The sequence below is a fragment of the Lethenteron reissneri genome, chromosome 63 (genome assembly GCF_015708825.2).
Source record: "Lethenteron reissneri isolate LAM-NWPU_2019-01 chromosome 63, ASM1570882v1, whole genome shotgun sequence".
Classification (NCBI taxonomy): Eukaryota; Metazoa; Chordata; class Hyperoartia; order Petromyzontiformes; family Petromyzontidae; genus Lethenteron; species Lethenteron reissneri.
Window position 1 is genome coordinate 5,682,433 of NC_083841.1, and position 12,368 is coordinate 5,694,800.

General features: G+C 52.3%; 1 protein-coding gene across 1 annotated transcript in view; it reads left to right on the forward strand.

Moving 5' to 3' along the window:
* Nucleotides 1–837: 837 nt before the first annotated feature.
* The window catches only part of LOC133358823 (protein kinase C beta type-like), a gene marked incomplete at its 5' end in the record, with an annotated part of 110,754 nt that continues 99,223 nt past the window's right edge, over nt 838–12,368 (forward strand). The window contains 4 exon segments of the mRNA XM_061577271.1: nt 838–1,048; nt 1,800–1,931; nt 10,110–10,266; nt 11,784–11,918. Of these exon segments, the coding sequence (XP_061433255.1) occupies nt 838–1,048; nt 1,800–1,931; nt 10,110–10,266; nt 11,784–11,918 (635 nt within the window).

A 12,368-nucleotide genomic window follows, 5' to 3' on the forward strand; every position in this document is an offset into this window, starting at 1 on the left:
ATGTGGACGCATCTAACCTGGACGCGTCGTAGCGTGGAAGCGTCGTAGCGTGGACGCCACACGCGTTTCAACGACAACTCGTCACACTCCGTTATCGTTGGGACCTTTTTGCCAGTGGCAATGAAAGCGTTGATGTTGAGGAGTCAAGTTACTCCATTAACCACGCAAGGTACTCGTGGTGCAAACACAAACATGGCTCTGACAATAATAATGATATTTGCATTGTCTCTTAAACTGATTGGCCTACACCAGAGACGGCAGCCTTCATCATGGCCTCGTTTCACCGCCAGTGTCACACCAGAGAATAACGCCAAAAGGGGAACGGTACAAGTACAATGCCACACGTAGCAGAGCATTCATAGCTCGGGGTGAACAGCTGTACCTTTTAATTCAAGTATTGTTATTGACGTCACTAACACTGGTCAACACACTTTTTCTGGCATAAGGTATTCCAACGGTTTTAATGTAATTTTGAGGTGCTGATTCCAAATCTGGCATCGTCGCACCAGGTTTTTGAGATATCAAATATTGCATTTTCAATAAAAACCGCAGAAGAAAAATATTAAATAAATGTGGATATCTACATAAAATGATATTATAAACACACTATCCTAAAAAGACAGCACCGTATTTTAACACTAAAGCAGTCACTGACTGGCAACAACTTGCAATCATAAGTGACAGAGTTAATTTCGGGTAAAATCAATGAAAATGGGGTATGCCGATAGCATAAAAATGAGATGTGATAGAGCAAATCTGAGATCAGGTTTGGAATCGGCACCCTGAAATTAGTCTAGAACAGCTGCAAAAGTCCAGGCCAGAAAAACATGTTTTTTGTTGTTTTTGACCTGTGTTATCGTTCTCTCTCCGTCTCTCTCTCTGTCTCTCTCTCTGTGTGTCTCTCTCTGTGTCTCCCTCCGTCTGTGCGTGTCTCAGGATCCCCGCAGCAAGCACCGCTTCAAGGCCCACACCTACGGCAGCCCCACGTTCTGTGACCACTGCGGCTCGCTGCTCTACGGCCTCATACACCAGGGGATGAAATGCGACAGTGAGTGATGCTCTCGCAGAGACGACACCAAAACTCCTCCGCACAGAAGGTCGAGAGTCGAACCCGGCTGACGGGGTGGGGTGGCGATGATCGCTGCTGGTGTGACTCCCACCGGGGTCATTGCACGTGGATAGTTCATTTTTTGTAAAAAAAAAATGTTTTACACGTAGGCTTTCGCGATCAATATTATTCATAATCAACGTTTTTGGGTTTAGATCGCGTTATTTATAAATGTCTCGTAACCCTCCACCACCCGACACGGCCAATCAGTAAAAAAGTGTCACGTTGACAAAAGACAAATAGTTCACTGCTTTAGCCCACCGGTGTGTTGAAGCGCGAAACCACAACATTTACACTTTGAGTACGACGTTTCGCTGGTAATTGCATCCAGCATCATCGCCAGAATTGCCCGATGATGCTGGATGCAATTACCAGCGAAACGTCGTACTACAAAAAAAATTGTAAATGTTGTGGTTTCACGCTTCAACACACCGTTGGGCTAAAGCAGTGAACTAATTTGTCTTTTGTCAACGTGACACTTTTTTACTGATTGGCCGTGTTGGGTGGTGGAGGGTTACGACACATTTATAAATAACGCGATCTAAACCCAAAAACGTTGATTATGAAAAAATGTTTTGTTGCCAAACTTGTCTACAATTCTTCACCGGCGAGGGCCATCGACAACCACCGTCTCCCTCCCACCCACCACCCACCCACCACCCCCCCACCCACCACCCCCCGTGTGGCACAGCCTGCGACATGAACGTGCACAAGCGCTGCGTGGTGATGGTGCCCAGCCTGTGCGGCATGGATCACACGGAGAGGCGTGGGCGGATTCGCATCGTCGCCGAAGTGACCAACGCCGAGAAGCTCGTGGTCAGCGGTGAGTTGATGACGATGATGACGATGATGACGATGATGATGATCACGACGATGATGATGATCACGATGATGATGATCATCACGATGATGATGGTGATCACGATGATGATGATCACGATGATGACAATGATGATAATGATCACGATGATGATGATCACGATGATGACTACGATGATGACGATGATGATGATGATCACGATGATGATGATCACCATGATGACTACGATGACGACGATGATGATGACTACGATGACGACGATGATGATGATCACGATGATGATGATCACGATGATGACTACGATGACGACGATGATGATGACGACGATGACGACGATTACGATGACGACGATGATGACGATGATGACGACAAAGAAGATGATGACGACGATGATCACGATAAAGATGATGACGACCACAATATGAATTTGATGTAGTCGACCTGGAACGCCGTGCCCGCAGAGACACCGCGACCACAGAGACACTGCAACCACAGAGACACCGTGGAGGGGAGTGGAGTGAGATGGGAGGGGAGAGGCATGAGAGTGCGTGGAGAGGAGTGGAGTGAGATGAGAGGGGAGAGGCAGGAGAGTGCGTGGAGGGGAGTGGAGTGAGATGAGAGGGGAGAGGCAGGAGAGTGCGTGGAGGGGAGTGGAGTGAGATGGGAGGGGAGAGGCATGAGAGTGCGTGGAGGGGAGTGGAGTGAGATGAGAGGGGAGAGGCAGGAGAGTGCGTGGAGGGGAGTGGAGTGAGATGAGAGGGGAGAGGCAGGAGAGTGCGTGGAGGGGAGTGGAGTGAGATGAGAGGGGAGAGGCAGGAGAGTGCGTGGAGGGGAGTGGAGTGAGATGGGAGGGGAGAGGCAGAAGAGTGCGTGGAGGGGAGTGGAGTGAGATGAGAGGGGAGAGGCAGGAGAGTGCGTGGAGGGGAGTGGAGTGAGATGAGAAGGGAGAGGCAGGAGAGTGTGTGGAGGGGAGTAGAGTGAGATGAGAGGGAGAGGCAGGAGAGTGCGTGGAGGGGAGTGGAGTGAGATGGGAGGGTGAGGCAGGAGAGTGCGTGGAGGGGAGTGGAGTGAGATAGGAGGGGAGAGGTAGGAGAGTGCGTGGAGGGGAGTGGAGTGAGATGAGAGGGGAGAGGTAGGAGAGTGCATGGAGGGGAGTGGAGTGAGATGAGAGGCATGAGAGAGCGTGGAGTGGAGTCAGATTAGAGATGAGAGGTAGGAGAGTGAGGGGAGTGAGATGAGAGGCGAGGTTTTCTCCACTCGCACCTGACTCTCATGCCACACGCATTGGGTGACGTTTGGTCGAATCTATGAAAAATGGCGGCTCCAGCGCTGTGTCTGTGATTGTCAACGCGCTACTGCCACCTGGCGGTGCGTCTGGACGTGGCAATGCTCTCGACGGCACCAGGGACCCGTTTCGTGGAAGACAACTTTTTTCACGGACCAGGGGGGGTGGGGGGGGTTCATAATTGGGTCTTTCCCCCTTTCCAAAGAAGCTCTCCAGCAACGTTTGTTTTTTCTACTCATTGTGGCCAGGGGTTAGCAGCTTGCAGAGGTCGCAAACGGGTTTTGATTTCTTACCCGTACCCTTACCCGGCCGCACCAGGGTCGCAAATGTGTACCCGTACCCGGCCGGGTACGGGTACTCATTCCGTACCCGTACCCTACCCGAAATGAGTGACAAACGGTTACTCACCAGTGACTCACGGCCTACCCGTACCCGTACCCGGCCACACCAGGGTCGCAAACAGGTACCCGTACCCGGCTGGGTACGGGTAGCCGGGTATCGGGTAGGGTACGGGTATCGGGTACCCGATTGCGACCTCTGGCAGCTTGTGGGCTTCCCAAAACTGTGACTGAGGCAGTGTGGGAAAGAGACACGGACGGAAGTGGTCAATAAAATAATAGGGGCGGGCCACGCGCGGACTAAATTAAGTGTGGGATTCTGACTTCTCATAAGGAGCGACCAACCTAGATCCCTCGCACGCGCAGTTTACACAGTAGGGTTCGCGCTGCGATGAGAATCTAATGCCGCCGCTGATCTGACAGGAGGCGGCGCTCAGACGGCAATGCGAGCCATGGGAAGCGGCTGTCAATACAGATGACGAAGCTTCGCTCGCTCGCCCACCGCTCCACCTCCTGCTGTGCGGCCCGGTTCCTAACAGGCCACGGAGCGGTGACGTTCCGTGGCCCGGGGGGTTGGGGACCCCTGGTCTAGAGGGTTGCTGCTGTACGGCAATCGACTTAACCGCGATGTTGCTGCTACTCGCAGCCAGTGTAGAGATTCGTACATTACGTTGTTAGTTATTTGTTGGCAGAGGGGGAGGGGTGGTGGTTGTTAGGCCACCACGACATGATCCGGCCAAATTTGTGCCGTCGAATGAGTGGGTTAGTGAGATGGCGGTTGAGTGGGTGAACAAGTGGGTTAGTGAGGTGGTGGGTGGGTGAGTGGGTGAATGAGTGGGTTAGTGAGATGGTGGGTGGGTGAGTGGGTGAATGAGTGGGTTAGTGAGATGGTGGGTGGGTGGGTGAATGATTGTGTTAGTGAGGTGGTGGGTGGGTGAGTGTGTAAATGAGTGGGTTAGTGAGATGGTGGGTGGGTGAGTGGGTGAATGAGTGGGTTAGTGAGATGGTGGGTGGGTGAGTGGGTGAATGAGTGGGTTAGTGAGATGGTGGGTGGATGAGTGGATGAATGAGTGGGGTAGTGAGAAGGTGGGTTAGTGGGTGAATGAGTGTGTTTGTGAGATGGTGCATGGGTGAGTGAGTGGGTGAGTGAGTGTGTTAGTGAGATGGTGGGTCGGTGAGTGGTTGAATAATTGTGTTCGTTAGATGGTAGGTGGGTGAGTGGATGAATAAGTGTTAGTGAGATGGTAGGTGGGTGAGCGGGTAAATGAGTGGGTTAGTGAGATGGTGGGTGGGTGGGTGAGTGTGTGAATGAGTGTGTTCGTGAGATGGTGGGTGGGTGAGCGGGTAAATGAGTGGGTTAGTGAGATGGTGGGTGGGTGGGTGAGTGAGTGACTGTGTGAATGAGTGTTTTAGTGAGATGGTGGGTGGGTGAGTGGGTGAATGAGTGTGTTCGTGAGATGGTGGGTGGGTGGGTGAGTGTGTGAATGAGTGTGTTCGTGAGATGGTGGGTGGGTGAGCGGGTAAATGAGTGGGTTAGTGAGATGGTGGGTGGGTGAGTGTGTGAATGAGTGTGTTCGTGAGATGGTGGGTGAGTGTGTGAATGAGTGTGTTCGTGAGATGGTGGGTGAGTGGGTGAATGAGTGTGTTAGTGAGATGGTGGGTGGATGGGTGAGCGGGTAAATGAGTGTGTTAGTGAGATGGTGGGTGGATGAATGAGTATGTTAGTGAGATGGTGGGTTTAGTGGGTGAATGAGTGTGTTAGTGAGATGGTGGATGAGTGGGTGAATGAGTGTGTTAGTGAGATGGTGGATGAGTGTGTTAGTGAGATGGTGGGTGGGTGGGTGAGTGGGTGAATGATTGTGTTAGTGAGATGGTGAGTGGGTGAGTGGGTGAATGAGTGGGTTAGTGAGATGGTGGGTGGGTGAGTGGGTGAATGATTGTGTTAGTGAGATGGTGGGTGGATGGGTGAGTGGGTGAATGAGTGTGTTCGTGAGATGGTGGGTGAGTGGGTGAATGAGTGTGTTAGTGAGATGGTGGGTGGGTGGGTGAATGAGTGTGTTAGTGAGATGGTGGGTGAGTGGGTGAATGGGTGTGTTAGTGAGATGGTGAGTGAGTGGGTGAATGAGTGTGTTAGTGAGATGGTGGGTGAGTGGGTGAATGGGTGTGTTAGTGAGATGGTGGGTGAGTGGGTGAATGAGTGTGTTAGTGAGATGGTGGGTGAGTGGGTGAATGGGTGTGTTAGTGAGGTGGTGGGAGGGTGAGTGGGTGGGTGGGGGTGAGTTTGTTAGTGAGATGGTGGGTGGGTGAGTGGTTGTGGGTGAGTTTGTTAGTGAGATGGTAGGTGGGTGAGTGGGTGAATGAGTGTGTTTGTGAGATGGTGGGTGGGTGAGTGGGTGGGGATGAGTGTGTTAGTGAGATGGTGGGTGGGTGAGTGTGTGGGTATGAGTGTATTAGTGAGATGGTGGGGTTGGTGAGTGGGTGGGGGTGAGTATTTTAGTGAGATGGTGGGTGGGTGAGTGGGTGGGGGTGAGTGTGTTAGTTAGATCGTGGGTGGGTGAGTGGGTGGGTGAATGAGTGTTAGTGAGATGGTGATTGAATGGCTAAATTCTTGATGAGTGAGTGGAGTTCAAGGTTAAAGTTCAGACCAGGATAGGAGTTTCCATTTTCCAGAGCGACCCCGGGTCACCAAAATAACCAAAGGCAATCGAAATCAGAAACGTTATTTTTTGTGACTGCAGGAGGAATCCGATGAGCCACTCATAAACTATTAAACAACTTTTTTATTTTTTTACTCTACCGGGTGTAAGGCCGCGTCCGATCTACGTCGCTCGTTTTCAGAAGCGCCGATCTGGCTGTCACAAGTGAACACTCGACCAAGTGGCACATCATCATCACCACCACGTGGCAATTTACAGCAGCAGCCCAATGCTCTGAAGCGCGTTGATTATTGATGTGGAGGGGAAACCCCGGAAGAGCCCGCAGACAAATCCACGCCACCACGAAGAGAGATATAGAGACACGCTGACTTCAAATATAGAGCAAGCGTCAGGGGTCGGAATCGGTCTCCTGCGAATCGGGCGAGGTAGTTAACATCTCCTAGCTACCGTGATGATGATGATGATGATGAGAAAAAGAGACACGCAAACTCCAAATATACAGCAGCAGTCGTCAGGGGTCGTGAACTCACGACCTCCTGCATACCAGGCGAGGGAGTTAACATCTCCTATCCACCGTGATGATGTTGAGAGTGAGAGAGACACGCAAACTCCAAATATTACAGCAGCAGGCGTCATGGTCGGAAAAAACCCACGACCTCCTGTACACCAGGCGAGGTAGTTAACATCTCCTAGCTACCATGATGATGATGATGATGATAAAGAGAGACACGCAAACTCCAAATATAGAGCAGCAGACGTCAGGGGTCGCGAACCCACGACCTCCTGCGTACCAGTCGAGGTAGTTAACATCTCCTAGCCACCGTGATGCTGTTGAGAGAGAGAGACACGCAAACTCCAAATATTACAGCAGCAGGCGTCAGGGGTCGGGATTGAAACCCAGGACGAGCTCGGAGACACGGGGTCAGCACAGTTACAAGAGCAACACACAATACAGGGACCCCTCTACTTACGAACGAGTTCGGTTCCAGAGGACTCTTCGTAAGTCCAAGTTCGCTCCCATCAATTACAAACATGTTGCACGGCGTGGCTTTTAAAGTTGTGTGATCTCCTGCGGTTATAGATGCCACTGGTTCTTCACGTTCTGCAGATGTAGATGCCACTGGTTCTTCACGTTCTGCAGATGTAGATGCCACTGGTTCTTCACGTTCTGCAGATGTAGATGCCACTGGTTCTTCACGTTCTGCAGATGTAGATGCCACTGGTTCTTCACGTACTGCAGATGTAGATGCCACTGGTTCTTCACGTTCTGCAGATGTAGATGCCACTGGTTCTTCACGTTCTGCAGATGTAGATGCCACTGGTTCTTCACGTACTGCAGATGTAGATGCCACTGGTTCTTCACGTTCTGCAGATGTAGACGCCACTGATTCTTCACGTTCTACAGATGTAGATGCCACTGGTTCTTCACGTTCTGCAGATGTAGATGCCACTGGTTCTTCACGTACTGCAGATGTAGATGCCACTGGTTCTTCACGTTCTGTAGATGTAGATGCCACTGGTTCTTCACGTTCTGCAGATGTAGATGCCACTGGTTCTTCACGTTCTGCAGATGTAGATGCCACTGGTTCTTCACGTTCTGCAGATGTAGATGCCACTGGTTCTTCACGTTCTGCAGATTTAGATGCCACTGGTTCTTCACGTACTGCAGATTTAGATGCCACTGGTTCTCCACGTTCTGCAGATGTAGATGCCACTGGTTCTCACGTCTGCAGATGTAGATGCCACTGGTTCTTCACGTTCTGCAGATGTAGATGCCACTGGTTCTTCACGTACTGCAGATGTAGATGCCACTGGTTCTTCACGTTCTGCATATGTAGATGCCATTGTTCTTCACGTTCTGCAGATGTAGACTGCCACTGGTTATTCACTTCTGCAGATGTAGATGCCACTGGTTCTTCACCATTCTGCAGCCACTGGTTCTTCACATTCTGCAGATGTAGACGCCACTGGTTCTTCACGTTCTGCAGATGTAGATGCCACTGGTTCTTCACATTCTGCAGATGTAGACGCCACTGGTTCTTCACGTTCTGCAGATGTAGACGCCACTGATTCTTCACGTTCTGCAGATGTAGATGCCACTGGTTCTTCACGTTCTGCAGATGTAGATGCCACTGGTTCTTCACGTTCTGCAGATGTAGATGCCACTGGTTCTTCACGTTCTGCAGATGTAGATGCCACTGGTTCTTCACGTTCTGCAGATGTAGATGCCACTGGTTCTTCACGTTCTGCAGATGTAGATGCCACTGGTTCTTCACGTTCTGCAGATGTAGATGCCACTGGTTCTTCACGTTCTGCAGATGTAGATGCCACTGGTTCTTCACGTCTGCAGATGTAGATGCCACTGGTTCTTCACGTTCTGCAGATGTAGATGCCACTGGTTCTTCACGTTCTGCAGATGTAGATGCCACTGGTTCTTCACGTTCTGCAGATGTAGATGCCACTGGTTCTTCACGTTCTGCAGATGTAGATGCCACTGGTTCTTCACGTTCTGCAGATGTAGATGCCACTGGTTCTTCACGTTCTGCAGATGTAGATGCCACTGGTTCTTCACGTTCTGCAGATGTAGATGCCACTGGTTCTTCACGTTCTGCAGATGTAGAGGCCACTGTTTCTTCACGTTCTGTAGATGTAGATGCCACTGGTTATTCACGTTCTGCAGATGTAGATGCCACTGGTTCTTCACGTTCTGCAGATGTAGATGCCACTGGTTCTTCACGTTCTGTAGATGTAGATGCCACTGGTTCTTCACGTTCTGCAGATGTAGACTGCCACTGTTCTTCACGTTCTGTAGATGTAGATGCCACTGGTTCTTCACGTTCTGCAGATGTAGATGCCACTGGTTCTTCACGGTTCTGCAGATGTAGATGCCACTGGTTCTTCACGTTCTGCAGATGTAGATCCACTGGTTCTTCACGTTCTGCAGATGTAATTGCCACTGTTCTTCACGTTCTGCAGATGTAGATGCCACTGGTCCACTGGTTCTTCACGTTCTGCAGATGTAGATACCACTGGTTCTTCACGTTCTGTAGATGTAGATGCCACTGGTTCTTCATGTTCTGCAGATGTAGATGCCACTGGTTCTTCACGTTCTGCAGATGTAGATGCCACTGGTTCTTCACGTTCTGCAGATGTAGATGCCACTGGTTCTTCACGTTCTGCAGATGTAGATGCCACTGGTTCTTCACATTCTGCAGATGTAGATGCCACTGATTCTTCACGTTCTGCAGATGTAGACGCCACTGATTCTTCACGTTCTACAGATGTAGATGCCACTGGTTCTTCACGTTCTGCAGATGTAGATGCCACTGGTTCTTCACGTTCTGCAGATGTAGATGCCACTGGTTCTTCACGTTCTGCAGATGTAGATGCCACTGATTCTTCACGTTCTGCAGATGTAGATGCCACCACCGCCATCTATTGCGCGGCGGTTGAACTTACGACTCTCGCTCCGAACGGGCAACTGGACATACGGGGAGGGCAGGTTTGTTGGTATCTCTGAAAGTCGAATGTTTTTAAGTCGAGGTGCTATAATAACAGCTCGATAGGGGGGGGGGGGGGTGTGCAAAATAATAAAATTAAGCACAGTGAAGCAAATTAGCAATCGGCCCAAAAAAGACTGCCGCACGACGGGTGAGTCTCTCTCCCGTCGTGCGGCAGTCTTTGTGTGCATGTATGCACCCAGCCACCGCATGCCTAAACAGCTTTTGTTCGGCCGGATCGAGGGGGATAAACGGGCGCGGCACGGGGCTAGAGAAGAGATGGAGTGATTGTGGTACAGGAGGACGTGGAGCTGAGTGGACTTGCTGATTAATGGTACCAGCGGTGTCAAGATCGGCCTCTGTGGAGGATAATCGGGTGTCGCGATTTGTCTCCATTGCAGTGAAGGAAGCCAAGAACCTGATCCCCATGGACCCCAACGGGCTCTCTGACCCCTACGTGAAGCTGAAGCTGACCCCCGACCCCAAGAGCGAGAGCAAGCAGAAGACCAAGACCATCAAGGCGAACCTGAACCCCGTGTGGGAGGAGCACTTCACCTTGTGAGTGCCGGCGTCGTGGCCCGGACCCTTACACGCTCGCGTGCACACACACACACGCGCACACACCCACGTACAAAGACAAAGACAAAGATCCTCCGTATAGCCTGAACAGACTGTAGGGGCAAGTGCTGTTAGCGAGCACCTATGAAGACCGGAACGGTACACGAGGGGGTGGGTGGCCAGCACCACGCCCGACCGCCTTTGTCTCCCTAGTGGCAATGTTTACACACCGCACCAGGTACTCATTTAAGGCTGAGTCGACCTAGGGGAGGCCCAGGACCGGTTCAGATAATCGTCACTGGTGTTAGCCGTGAGCGGGAATCGAACCCGGGTCGCCAGGTTCATAGCGCAGCGCGCTAACCGCTACACTACCGCTCCCCACATCACCCACGTACACACGCACACACACACGTACACACACATACACACGTACACACACATACACACACACACATGCGCACACACACACGTACAGAACACACACGCACACACACACATACACAAACACATACACACGTACAGAACACATACACACACGTACACACACGCACACACACGTACACGCACGCACACACACGCACACACACGCACACACACGCTCGCGTGCGCACACACACGCACACACACACGTACAGAACAGGTACATGTACACATACACACGCACACACATGTACAGAACACGTACATGTACACATATACACACACGCGCACGTACAGAACACATACACACACGCGTACGTACACGTATGTACACGTACGTACACACACGTACACACACGTACACACACAAAACACGTACACACACATACGTATGCACGCGTACACACACGTACACGCACGCACACGCGCACACACATACACACGTACACATACATACACACGTACACACACATACGTATGCACGCGTACACACACACACATACACACGTTCAGAACACGTAAACGTACAACAACAACCGCCATTCGCCACTAAGTGGCGGTGACATCACCACGACGCTTGTGCCAGGCCATGTGCACCTTGAGGCCATGTGAAGTGTCGAACGCCCACTGGCAGGTCACGGGGCAGACCCAGGTGCCACGGGTCGACTGACCGAGATAACCGAGATGACTGGCTGATGCACCACCTGTGCCCCCTACTGTGCCAACTTGCTGGGCTTTAGCCACCCGGCGCTCCGCTCGTTGTTGTGAGCGTCGCTCCTCCGCCCTCCGTTGTTGTTGGAGGGCGACTGCCTCCAACTGCCCAGTAGCGTCCTTCACGAGCCTCCTCCACAGAGGCCGATCTTGACACTGCTGGTACCAGTCATCGGCAAGTCCACTCAGCTCCACGTCCTCCTGTACCACATCACTCCATCTCTTCTCTAGCCCGTGCCGCGCCCGTTTAGCCCAGCCTGGAGCAAGCTGCCGCCCAGCCTGGCGAACAGTGGTTGAAGCCCCGTGCACCCCCCCCCCCCCCCCCCCCACTGCATGCGTCTCGCCACCCTGCCCCCCCCGCCCCCCCCGCCCCCCCCCGCCCCCAGCAAGCTGAAGCCGACGGACATCGACCGCCGTCTCTCTATCGAGGTGTGGGACTGGGACCGTACCACCCGCAACGACTTCATGGGCGCGCTCTCCTTCGGCGTCTCGGAGCTCCTCAAGGCGCCCGCCAACGGCTGGTGAGTTCCCCGCCCGCGACGTCGTCTGAACTCAGCGCCTCGGCGGCCAAAAGCGACGGGATTTTTTTTTTTTTTTCCGGTTGAGAAACAAAAAGCCGCCTCTCAAAATCGAACCCCGACTGCGTTTGCCGGCACCTCGCCGCGTATCTCCGAGTCCGGGCATTTGGCGAATTTTGGGTGGCCACCAGAAATGGTTCCGTTTGAACGTCGCCGCGGATTTTTTGTTTCCCCGACAACGTCTCTTTGTCGGGAACAGTGCAAAGGTGACGGGTGACCGGCAAGGGTTGCCGGCGGATGGCTTCACGCAGCCGCGCGCCTGCCAATTCCTCTCATTGTAATGTTCGTGACGGCTGCGTGAGGTCACGTCGGGGACACAAAGGTGACCGCGCTGGGCCGTGGCGTTCCACCCCACCGCCCCCCTGCTCGCTACTCGCTCAACGGCACGCGCCC